Source organism: Natator depressus, chromosome 1 (assembly GCF_965152275.1).
Source record: "Natator depressus isolate rNatDep1 chromosome 1, rNatDep2.hap1, whole genome shotgun sequence".
In the NCBI taxonomy this organism is placed as follows: Eukaryota; Metazoa; Chordata; order Testudines; family Cheloniidae; genus Natator; species Natator depressus.
Window position 1 is genome coordinate 167,154,975 of NC_134234.1, and position 12,529 is coordinate 167,167,503.

General features: G+C 39.4%; 1 protein-coding gene across 2 annotated transcripts in view; it reads right to left on the reverse strand.

Moving 5' to 3' along the window:
* JAM2 (junctional adhesion molecule 2) overlaps nt 1–12,529 on the reverse strand; it is a 62,498-nt gene that overhangs the window by 2,671 nt on the left and 47,298 nt on the right. The window contains exons 4-9 of one of the 2 annotated variants that reach the window (XM_074971309.1): nt 10,079–10,231; nt 8,094–8,299; nt 6,562–6,664; nt 4,047–4,154; nt 2,634–2,649; nt 1,293–1,332 (exon numbers count right to left, since the gene is read on the reverse strand). In XM_074971309.1, coding sequence (XP_074827410.1) covers nt 1,293–1,332; nt 2,634–2,649; nt 4,047–4,154; nt 6,562–6,664; nt 8,094–8,299; nt 10,079–10,231 — 626 coding nt within the window. The remainder of the gene's footprint in view (nt 1–1,292; nt 1,333–2,633; nt 2,650–4,046; nt 4,155–6,561; nt 6,665–8,093; nt 8,300–10,078; nt 10,232–12,529) is intronic. The other variant, XM_074971314.1, reaches the window with a different exon arrangement.

Below are 12,529 nucleotides of genomic sequence, written 5' to 3' on the forward strand. Positions count from 1 at the left end.
ATTTTATTTTTTTAAATAAACTTTTATTTAGCAGGTAGATATAAGGAGAAGATAGAGCTGCCAGCACCCTGTGACTAGCCAGCTCTCAATAGACCAGCAGCAAGCGCTCTGTGGAGCAGAGTTTGAGAACCTGTGCTCTAGTGCAGGGATTGGCAACCTTTGGCACATGGCCCGCCAGGATAATCCCCCTGGTGGGTCGGGCCGGTTTGTTTACCTGCCGCGTCCGCAGGTTCAGCTAATCGCGCCTCCCACTGGCCGCGGTTTGCCGCTCCAGGCGATGGGGGCCGTGGGAAGCAGTGTGGGCCGAGGAATGTGCTGGCCGCCTCTTCCCGCAGCCCCCATTGGCCTGGAGCGGTGAACTGGGGCTGGTGGGAGCTGCGATCGGCTGAAATGTGGACACAGCAGGTAAACAAACCGGCTCAGCCTGCCAGGGAGCTTACCTTGGTGGGCCACGTGCCAAAGGTTGCTGATCCTTGCACTAGTGGTTTTTCAGTTCCTCTTCACTCCACTTGATGGCTAATGCCAGTAGCTTTATAATATATTCACACAGTACATGTTTAGTGTAGAAAAATCAAGTTATTCTTGGTCACATGGCAGAATTCCTTACATGGCTACATCACCTGCTGGCAGGCACTGCACACAGTAAGGAGCTTTCTTCCTTACCTTCCAGTGCTGCCAGACAGGGTGTGGGGGAGAAGAGAGGCAATGCTTTAATTCCACCTTTCTGATTTACTCTCTCTGCTTAAGGGTGGGGAGAGGGGATGGAAAAGGCCCCAAAGGGTCCCTTTTCCTTTCTTACCTCCCTGTAGCAAGAGGGAGAGAGTGTGAGAGTGGTGAAACTGTGCTCGTAGATCTCAAACTTGAGCTGTGGAAGTCGATTGTTCCACACACAGGAAAAAACAAAGGGATCATTGGTCAAAGGATGATTTTGTAATTTCTGGGATTATTCTACCACAGTACACATGTAAAATATTTCAGTATGATATAGTAAGGCAAGGGAAAGATAGTTCCAATTCACATTCTCTGTAGAACATTAGACTTGATGCCATGTGTTTAATTAAAGCTGTAATTTTCCCTCACTTAATCCAAGTGTTTTCTTAAAAGCAAAACCCTGAACTGTTCTTCAGTCAAAAAGAACCAAGACTAACCTCTGTTCTTTCAAATATAGGAAATGTATTAATCTTTATTCATTTCAGGGCAAATGAATTGGACAGTCACAGGAAATGGAAACTTAATTGGCTCATGATGAGCAGCTCCCACAAATGCCCTAGCTGATTGCTGAATACACTCACCTTTTCACTTGGGGTATATTTATAGTCAGAACTCTTCTTCCTGTTTGTGTAATAAACAAAGAAGGCAGATTGTGTATAAATAAGCTTCTCCGAGAACTAAAGTACAAGCAGATAAAAATGAAACAAAATTTGCCCACTTTAGACACCATCCTGGTTTCATCTTAGATTGAGTCTGCGGGGCTCACTGATTTTCAGGAGGTAAAGCAGTGTTTTGCAATGTGCTATCTGAAAGGCATTCCTATCTGACTAAAGACAGATTACTTTATGAGAATATCTTGACCAAGTAAAGAAAGTTATCACCATTTCACAGCTCACAATTAACAAGATCTGTAGTGGATGTGTGAAAATACTATGTAATGGAAATAGCTCTTTCTTAAAATGTCCTTCTCTCCAGTGGCACAGACAGCAACATTTTACATTAGGGGCATGTCCATTGTCTTCTGTCCATTACAATATCTGTGACGATACCTTAGGGAGCTTCTAGACAACAAAATCCTTACATCATGAGCCACTGCCAAACTAGCTTCCCTGGCTTGTTACTTTAAGGTTCCAAGGTGTGATGCATATCTGGTTATGACTCGTATAGTGATGATGTATATTATATTCATGACCATCATAAAACAAGTATCAGAAAGTATTTTTAAGAAGTACTTGGCGATATCTTCTTTTAGTAAATTACTTGCTTTTTCCTGCCATTGGCCTCATTTGAGAATGTGAGTTATTAACATTGAGCTTAGCTAGACAGAAGAAAGGCCAGCCTCCACTTTAAGGACTCAGTATTAGTCTCATATGTGAGCATGTATCTCAGCCTATCTTGTACAATCAGCTTGTATGTACTGTATATACAGTTGCTGATTTCACAGAACTAGCACACTTCCATCGCAAGACTGAGGTGATGACCAGTTTCCAAAATGATCTGCAGACAGAGGTTTGGGTAAAATCTTCTACCTAGGTACTTTGCATTCTCAACCAGGGAGTTGGCCAAGCAAGATTTATGTGGCTGAATTAGGCTGTGGCTGTGGCTGAATTAGGGGTTTGAATGACAACCAAAAGGGGGAGGGGACACAGCCATCTGAAAATTTACCTCTGTTTGTTTAACAGAAGTATTGGTTGGTTCATTTATTAATAGTGGCTTGGTGTCAGTATGCAGCTTAGTAAGCATAGTGAGAAAATCCAGCCACCAAAGTAGTAGCCTAAAGAATATTTCAGAACAGGTTATCAAAAATAAGATACAAAACACCCCCATGTATAATAATGATGTGGAAAGCCCTGCACAAGAATCACATTTCTTACATCATCGAAGCACAAATGAAATTAACTACCCAAAAGTGATATACTTACTGAGAAGAGCTTTCTTCTGGAAAAGTAATAGAAAAAACATATTTAGCACACAGTAATTTCTCTGGCTAATAAACATCCTGTGAAATATCTCCTGTGGATAACATTTAACTCTTGTCCTTCCTCATCCCTTTAATTTCTGACAGTAGCTGCTAAACTATGTTTTTCACTGGAGGATGAACAAGTGATGCCCTTGGCAGCAGTCTGTCTGGATAAGCCAGCAGGAAAGCTGCCCAAGCCCCCTCTCCTCTGAAGTTATTAATCTACTTCTGACACTGTTCAGCTACCTGCTCTCGTGAAACTGCTCTCAAATCAATCTGCAGCACCTCGCTCCCCCCTACACACCCAAAAAAGCCATGTCCCCTCTTTCAGACACATCCTGAGACATTCTCCTGCATCACTGCCTGTATTCACTGTATTAGACTCCATGGCCCCTTTTGTAAATACCCTGGGGAAGTTGCCCAGCTATTATGAAATTTAATAAAAGCATCAGTTTTCCTGACATGTACTTTCATTATGGTCCATCAGATGGAGTCAGCAAGTCCATTTCCACCAGGATGCAAGTTTCAGTACTGCTTACATCTTAGATTAAAAAATGACTGTTTAAATTACTTCTTTTTACTGGAACAGACAGATTCTAGAAACCAAAACCACCAATTAATGTCCCTTTAACGTACATATGCGCACACACATATTTGATATGTGTGCATATTATATGTACTTCATAACATATAAGTGTAATTTTGTTGCTCTTCTTTTATGTTATTTGGTGCCCTGCTAAATGAGTAAACACGGCAGAATTCTGGCCCGAAATAAATTTATACCTAATGTCTTTCAGGGAGTTTTTGGTTTCTCACTAGCCCTGTTATGACACACTTTGGGGAAGGAATTTGTAACTTCTTTCATCAGCTAGACTTTGTACCCAAGTAGTTATTTATCCCGGGCTCTGTCTCCCCTGAGCTTAGAGTTCATTTACTTCAAGGTACCTGTCATTGACTGGGTGAGCTAGAAATTCTCTGACTCAGTTCATGAACATTTGTGGAAAATACACTGTGGGCAAGAGAAAATGTTTAAACTTTTTTCTAATATTTTCAAAACTATCTTAACTGGAGCTTACTTGGACTCTCCGCATTTGCCTAAAATCCCTTTCAGCAGCAATTTATGACTAGCCTGCCATTTCTATCTCATTTTCTTTTGTGACAAGTAAACTGGGTATGATCAAAAGGAGTAGGCAGAACAAATAACTATGGGCCAGATCCTACCCTTACTGAAGACAGATGCAATACTTCCATTGGCTTCAATAGTGCAGAATCAGACCCTACATGAAAAAGGAGTATACTCTACAGACAGTAGAAATATTTAGTCATAGCAAGTTTCCTGATGTCTAAAAGGCAGGCAAGATTTAACTTAACTTACTTGAAAAGTAACCTTTTTTGTGTGCATAAAATACCCCAAGGCCACATAATGCCATTACCAGAGCCACAACTACTACAGCAGCTATGATTCCGCTTATATTAAGGTCATCTATAAATGAAAACAAAATTAATAGTGTTAAAAACCCAAAAAGCAAAAACTTGCCATTGTAACGGTTTTCCCACTATTCCATTAAAATTCCAGAGAACAGTGGCAATCATAACTACAGAATACAATATGTAAATGCCTGTGACATCTAAGTTGCTAGAAACCAGAAAGGTTCTCAAAATGTCTGTTCCATTCACTTCTACTACCCACCAAATAATACCCTCGTTAGCACAAAGCTTTTTAAACACACCTCAAAATTCTTAATATGACCCCAAAAGTCAAAAACTTGATAGAGACAAGGGGGTATTTTCTCATCTAGATGAGTGCCTAACCCCTGGTGTCATTCAAGTTACACACGTCAATGGAGAATATATCCTGAAGCCTGTAAATGGAAACAGCTGTTCCAGAAGATTTGTTTTAAGTTAGTTTGATTAAAATAGTAGTAATGTAACAGCTGATGAAAATGTTGACACAGAATGATATTTGTGGAACCAAGAATTTTCACGCTGTTGAATCATAAAGCATGAAACTTAACGGCTTCTGACGTGAATGAAAGTAAGGCTTTTTAAAAACTAAACCACCAAGGCCAAAGTATTCAAACCTGGGTGCCTAAAATTAGATTCCTTAATCCAGATTTGGGCACCTATGCAGAAGTGGCCTGATTTTATTGTGGTGATGAGCAATCCCCATTCCCATTATAATCAATGAGAGCCGCAAGTGTGCACCTTCGGGGGAGAGATTAGGCCACTTCTACTTAGATGCCCAAATATATATTTGGTTGCCTAACTACAAGCACACAGATTTGAAAACGTTGGCTCCCCCAAAAAACCAAGCTTATTTTGTGTGTTAATAAATACCAGTTTTGGGCTTGGATTAATGTTGCCCCAGCAGAGGAATTCTGCCTTGATAGCATGTAGTTATTCAAATACAACATGAATGCATTAAAAGGCCTGATCCAAAGTCTTTCTGTTGACTTCAGCAGGCTTTGAACCAGGTCTTGAGAGAGTAAGAAATATTAGAGCACTGTTTAAAACAGGGGTCTCCATGTCCTGGCCCGCGGGCCATCTGCGGCCCGAGAACGTCCCCACCGTGGCCCATGGAGGAGAGATGCAGGCAGACAGGCTGCCGGCAATGTCTGCTGCAGGCACCGCCCCCCAGGCAGAGTCAGCCATGGAGGCAGCTTCATTAGTTGCCGGGAAGAGTCAGCCCCGGAGGCAGCGTCACTTTTTTCCGACAATGAATATAAACCAGTCAAAATACCGAACACAACTCTCTGACACACCCCTTGCTGCAATCCTGAAGGTTTCAACTGCTCAGTCACTGAGGCCAAACATCAACAAACTGACAGAACCGAAGCGTTGCCAGGTGTCTGGCAAACACTAAAAACTCTCTGGCAGGTGAAGAATTGTATAAAGTTGTATGACCGTTTTATTATTTCTAAGAAATTCGAAAAAAAAATACAATATAAACGTTTTCTTTTCTGAACACCATCTTCAGTGACATTATTGGCCCGCTGGGAGGATTTGAGGACTAGCACTGGCCGTAAGGTAAATTGAGTTTGAGACCCCTGGTTTAAAAGGTCACTGCCACAGTATTTTGTAGAATCCATCCATTAGAAGCATTTTCCCCCTCATTGTTGATTGAAACCTTTCAGAAGCTTGAAATATTCCTTACCAACTTCTCTCCATCACTTGTGCACGCACTGCTGTGAGATTTTGCAGAGCTACTTAAGAGTGCTGGGCTGCTGGAATATATTTTTTTTCTTTAGGGAAAAAATCATGGATGGACTTCTTTACAAAACAAATTCTACATCTAACAAGTTACATGGATGTTGCAAACAGATAAGGAGCAGAAAGCAAAACAAACATTAGGCCTATCAACCTTGACAGCATCCCTTTAACCAGATATAAATGTCACATTTATTACTGTTTTTCCAGATAAGAAAATGAAGATCAGAAATAGTTTTCTGACTTGCTGCATTAAAGCCTCACATAAAAATGTCTCAGGGAAAATATCTGTGAAACAAGACTTGCAGATCATACTTTACAGCCTCCACAAAAACATTCTGAAATATTAATATCTTATGTACATACTATTGTTCAGTGGAGTTTAATGCATAGTAATCTTCTGAAAGCAGGACATTTGATCATTTTAAAACACTCTGAGCTAACCAACCTTTTGTAAGATACAGTAATCTCTACTGCTTCTTTTTAGAAGAGGAGTGATTTAAGCAGCCAAAAATGTCTACATAAATAGCATTCATAACAAACATCATGTAATTGCATTTGATTCCAGCACTCTGGGGGAGGAATAAGACAGTATAATTTGAACCTAGTCTTAGCTTCTCACGTGTCATGCAATAAAGTCATTTTCATCAGATTTTTTTGCCTTATTTGCTTTTGACACTTACCAACTTGCATTCGCTTCACAGAGCATTTTTGAGGAAGTCCAATTCCATTAGAGGCTTCACAGTAATATTCTCCAGTGTCCTTCTTTGAAACGGTGTTAAATAGCTGTTAAATTTTAAAAAGTCACCAATAAAGCTGAGTGAAATTTAGAATTTCCATACCATGGAAATCCTGACATTTTTGTTTTTGTCCCAAATTTGGATGAAAAGTTGAAATTTAACAAAACAAATTCCAAAAAAATTTGATTCAACATTTTATCAAAACAAAACATTTAAACATTTCGGAAATTGAAATTTCATTTTGTTTAATTGAATTTGATTCAAAATTAAATATTTTATTTTGATTTTCCTGGTGGAAAATTGAATTTTTTAAGCAAACTCAAAATTTCCCTGTGGAAAATTTCAATTTTGTGGAAACTGCATTTCTGTTGGAAAATCATTCAGACAGAAAATTCCCAACCAGCTCCAGTTATGAAATACTATCACCATATGATTTAAAGTTAGGAGGTTGGGAGAAGAGGGATACTATACTGATACCATTTAGACAATTAGTTCTTTAAACTATGGGTTATTTTTTCTTTTTTTACAAAATGAAGTATGATGAAACAGATGACTATTTCACATAAACAACAAGAAAGGGAGAGGTGGGGACTTTCCAAAACTCATCAAACTCAGTGGGTGTCTTTTCATTGACTTCAGTGGGCTTTGAAATTAGGCTCGTTCTCTGAGAGCCACAACTATGCATCAAGGCCAAGATTTTCAGAAGTGACTAGTGATGCTAGTTTGTGGTGCTCAGTTTGACACACCTTAAAGGGGTGGGATTTTCAGAGTGTGCTGATCATTCACCTTCTGAAAATCAGACTCCTCTAAGGTATCTGACTTTGATCATCCATAAAGGCGAGGTGCCCAAAATTAGAAAGTCCTGGATTAAAATTTATCATTAATAATAACTGAAAAGCATCCATGGAAGCCTCTTCAAAGAGATGTGTAGTTCTGGAAAAGATGCCTATGCTGATATGGGGCCTGCTTCCTGCTCAGTCTTTACTGGTGAAGGATTGGGCCCTATAAGTATATCTAGAAAGTTACTTTTACATTTCCTAAACATCTGTTTCTCCAATATTGCCCTCTGTGCTTGGGAACAACTACTCATGGAAGTCTGTAAAGATGCCTACTTTATCCTCTTTTAAATCCCTCCTTAAAAAACTTATCTGTACTGCGATGCCTGATCTGGAACTGATTACGCATGTGGCAAGCTGTAACTTCTGTTTATTTTGCAAAACTCTGCTAAATTATTTTACCTCATCCTTTCACTCCACTCCCACCCAATTTGTGTATTTCATCCACCTGTTGTATCCTGTCTGATATGTAGACTGTGAGCAATGCGGGGCATGGATTTTTTGTTTGTTTGTTTCTCATCTGCACAATGCCTAGCACAATGGGGCCCTGATCCTTGGTCATAGTGTAACATGAATAATAGATTTAATCTTCTTTCAGACACAAAAGTCAAAAGAAAGAGTTGGACAAGATGATCTTACCAATGTTCCAGTCTTTTTATTCATGGTATAAGAAATGTTTCCTATTTTAGCACTGCCTGTTCCTGTATTTTCCAGTAAAGCAACACCATTCCTATACCACTTGTACTCAGAAGCAGGAGACCCTTCATTTTCTTTACAACTCAGTTGCACTACTGTTCCACTCATCGCTGAGCTGGGCACTTCACACGATGGAGCTGCCGAGGCCACTGAACAATGAAAACATATTTGTCATTTGGCAGTTTAAGTGTTTTAAATTAACATTCGCATTTCTATTTCAACATTTGCTTAGGCATCAAAGACAATCCAAAGAACCCCACCATGTATTAATTAACAGGATAAACTGGTGGGGCATGGCCAAGAAAGGGATCACCAGGAGGTGACCAGTGGGTCACACCCCACTAAATGAGAACACAGAAAAATCCCTGGGTTGCTAGGAACCTGGAAAGGGAAGGAGCACCTTGCTCCCAGCCCCTTCAACCTGCTGCTGCATCTCCCTTGCTCTGCCCCCTCTCACGACCATCCAATCCAAGATCAGCTTCTCAACTGCCCTCCCCTCCTCCATCCTGCCAGCACAGCACTTAGTTCCATGGACTCAAGAGAATGTGGAATCAGGCAAAACTTTCCATGGATTTTTTTTTATTTTTTGTTGAAATCTTTTGTTCTTGTTGTTTTCACTTATTTGAAACAATTTCCCACCCATTTTTTGAGCATCTTCCCCTCAATTCCCTCCTCCTCCATTTTTTCCCCTGAACTAGTGAAAGGGCGGGGGGGGGGGGGGAGGAAAATAAAATAAAATAATTTCTTTTGGTTTCAAAAAAGTTTCAAATGACAGATTTTCACAGAAAAAAAATTTCATATAGTTTGAGAAGTAATTTTTGGTGGAAACACTTTTTCATTAAAATTTTTTGAACAGCTCTAGTCAGTATGATATTTCAGCCATTTGGTTAGTCACCACCAAAGGCCAAGAATCACTGAACTGTGGCTTTTTATTTTTAAATGAACAAAATACCCACTCTGCTTTGTGTTCTGTATTGATATGCCGATAAGGAATCTATTTGTCAAAAAACAGTCCCTGAATCTTTTTTGTTGTCTGCACTGTTACAGACATACTTGTGGACAGGTATTTTGAGATAAATAACCAAAAGTAATTGAAACTGGTGTGATCATACTGTGTTATTTTGATAAATAAAATATACAGAATTTTGCAGAATTTCCAAATTTTGTGCGCAGAATTTTTTTTTTTGAAGAATTTTTAATTTTTTGGCACAGAATCCCCCTAGGAGTAGTATATAACGGAAACCACTTCAAGCCAGTTCCAGCACCTGTGAATACAGGGCTTATGAAGAACTTCAGCCAGTCTTTGTACTGGCAGTTGCTGAAAAAGATCCAGTGAAGCCTTTTCCACATACAGGTGCCTCAGTCCAGATAACATTTCTGCCAGCCCAGACATGGATCTCTCCGGAAGAGAGGCTGGTATTTCTGTGTGCAATTTTGTGAAGTGGACAAGGAGAAGACCTCTGAGTTTTACTTGTAACCTAATCAGAATTTGGAGCTAGCACTGGCCTCTTCACAGTTGTGTGTTTTGGATTTATTTCTGTCAACAGAGTGATTATCAATGCACTTTAAGCTGTCATAGTTGCTTTGGTGTTGGGAAATTCAATGGGGCCTAAGAGAGTTAGGCCAACTCTCTTAGGCCCATTTGAAAATCCCAGCCTTAATATACAGGCCAAACTTTCAGAAAAGATTGTGAGGGTAGATTTGTTCCTTATTATTAATTATTTGTTAGAGCTAGTCAAAAGAAGGTAAATGCAGTTTGTAAAAACATTAAAGAGAACTCAGAAAAGAATGTACACTTTGTCATTTGGCAAACAATGTTATGAACAAAAGAGATTGCATGAGAAAAAATATCCATACTGAATTCCCCCTACCACCCTGCCCTTAGGATTGACCTCAACAAAAACCCAGAGTCAAAGTTAGGTTTCTACCCAACACTGTGAGAGTAATAATAGTCTCTGCCAGATTTTGTCCCCGTGCAGTCGGCGCACTAACTTCACAACGGTATCTCGCAGAATCTTTTCTGGTCACATTTCTAATTCGTATGCTTGAATCTATCATCTCTGCTCGGCCTTTCAGATCACCTTTAAAAGAGAATATGACAGTTAGACTATGCAGCTCAAGCCTGTTATAAAAATAAAATATCACTGTGCATCATTGGCTCGTCTTGAAACCACACTATGCATCTAGTCATTGATCATTGCTCACTTCTTTAATCTTGATAATCTTTGTGCCTCATTTTCCACTGAATGGTAATATATATGAGCACTTTTCTTCAAAGATACTATCACTTCCACTCTACAAATAAGTTTAGGGAAACAAGGCGATACTTTAAGCCCAAAGTTTACATCCTTTGTTCACAAACCAAAGGCATCACTTATGAAACACAGCCAGTTTCCAACAGCCTAGAGAGTTGGAATCCCAAGACCCATCTTGAATTTGGCAGCACATGCGTTTCCCCCATGCTCTTGGGTGGCTTGATGAAGTCTGCATCGTCTAAGAAACTTAAAAGTGCCATTTATTATGGATAGAGAATGTTGGCCCAAAGGTCTCTAGTTAAGCTTTCAAAAATCCAGACTCCATTACAGTCCTGTTATCACATACCTTTCACCTTGTGGGCTGATTTTTTTCTATACTCGGTCTCTGGTCAAAGGTGATTTTTTTTTTTTTTTAAGTTGGAACAAAATTCTTTCAGACATTTGAGTTATGGGAGTGTGTGTGTGTTATGAGGGCAAAACTAACTTCCCATTGAAAAGAGAAAAAAAAAGCTACAGCTTTTTGAACAAGGCTACGATAAAAATAACTGATGTTTACAATTTGAACCTTGTGATTGTCAGTTTTCATTGAGGATTAATGTATTTTGCTTGGCTTGAAAAAAGTTTAGCAGTGATATGGCCTTCTGCAAATTGTACAGAGCACACAGGGTAGAAAATTTTGTTCAGGCTACAGCTACATATGAAAATATAGATGTACTTGCTGCTTTAAGGAACTTACAAGCTCTACTGCCAGAGCTTTTCAGTTCTGCAAATTTATAGCATGAGCATCTTATAATCTCAACATGTCAAGCTTGTTATCTCCACAAATGGCAAACATGCAGAATCTGGAATGTACAAGTCTATTAGCAAGGCCAGTACAGTTTGCAAGCTCTGCAAATCAAATAGCTTTGGCTTTTTTAATTCCCGCCCCATCCTCCTTTTTTCCGCCATTTAGTTAAAAACTCTGAAATAAAGAAACCCCATTAAAAAAAAAACCACTAAAAGTCAGTAAAACTTAAGAATCCAACAGCAACATTCACTTGACTGCATTGCACAAATTTCCTATTTCCTCTTCCCGCTTCTTGTCTGATTGGATGTCAAACTATGATGTGGCGTGTATCTCACACAGGCTCCAAAAGGGTGTAAGACGTCAATTAACATATTAGGCTGCACCTGGAGGGAGAGCCAAGTTTAACTGAGGATGAAGCTCGGCTGGGGAGTGGCTGGAAGAGGACTATAAACCGAAAAGGCTGAGAGCAGAAGGGGCTGCAGGGAAGTATCAGCCTGACCTCATTTAATATTATTTTAAATTATCTTCCAAAGCAAATAAGTGCTGGGGTAGGTGCAGATAAGCGTGCTCTATGTATGAGAAGCAGGCACAATGAAGTGGAAGAAAAGAGAATCAACCAAGCTCTATGAGAGACTTCAGACTGGGACAGGCACGGGGTTTCAAGTTCTCCATTGCTAAAACCAAAGAACTAATCTTTACAAAAAGGAAAGCTACAAAAGAATGTAAATTGTATACGTATGGAGAAAAAATAGATATAATTCAAAGGAAAAAAATTCCTAGGGATAATATTTGATACTAAATTACTTTGGAAAGATCAAACAGACTGTGTTTAAGATGAATGCAAAGGAAGGATCAACCTGTGTAAAAATACTGCTGGGACAAATTGGGGGACGGATAAGAAAACTCTGCTGATGATTTTCAGAGCTTTAATCAGACCAATTATCCACTATGGCTACCAAGACTTTGGGTCAGCATCAAAATCAGAACTAAAAAATAAAATAAAATTAGATTTAATGCAAGCACAGGCACTAGAAGTAGCATACGGTGTATTTATTACAACACCCATGTGTGAGATACTGATAGCTGCTAGTGAAATTCTAGCTACACCACAAATGAAGCTCCTGGGCCTAATTTTCTGGGCCAAAGTTTATGGGAATTGCAATGGTGAACGTACTGAACACATATATGAGGTTTGTTAGGAATTCAACAGGTGGACCAAAGCACACCGTGTTAGAACTACACATGCTGTTTGAGTTAAAATGTGGATGCAGCAGTTGAAAGACAGGGAAATGCTAACCGAAGTCAAAACTTTTAGTCATGGGAAAATTAGGTATGAA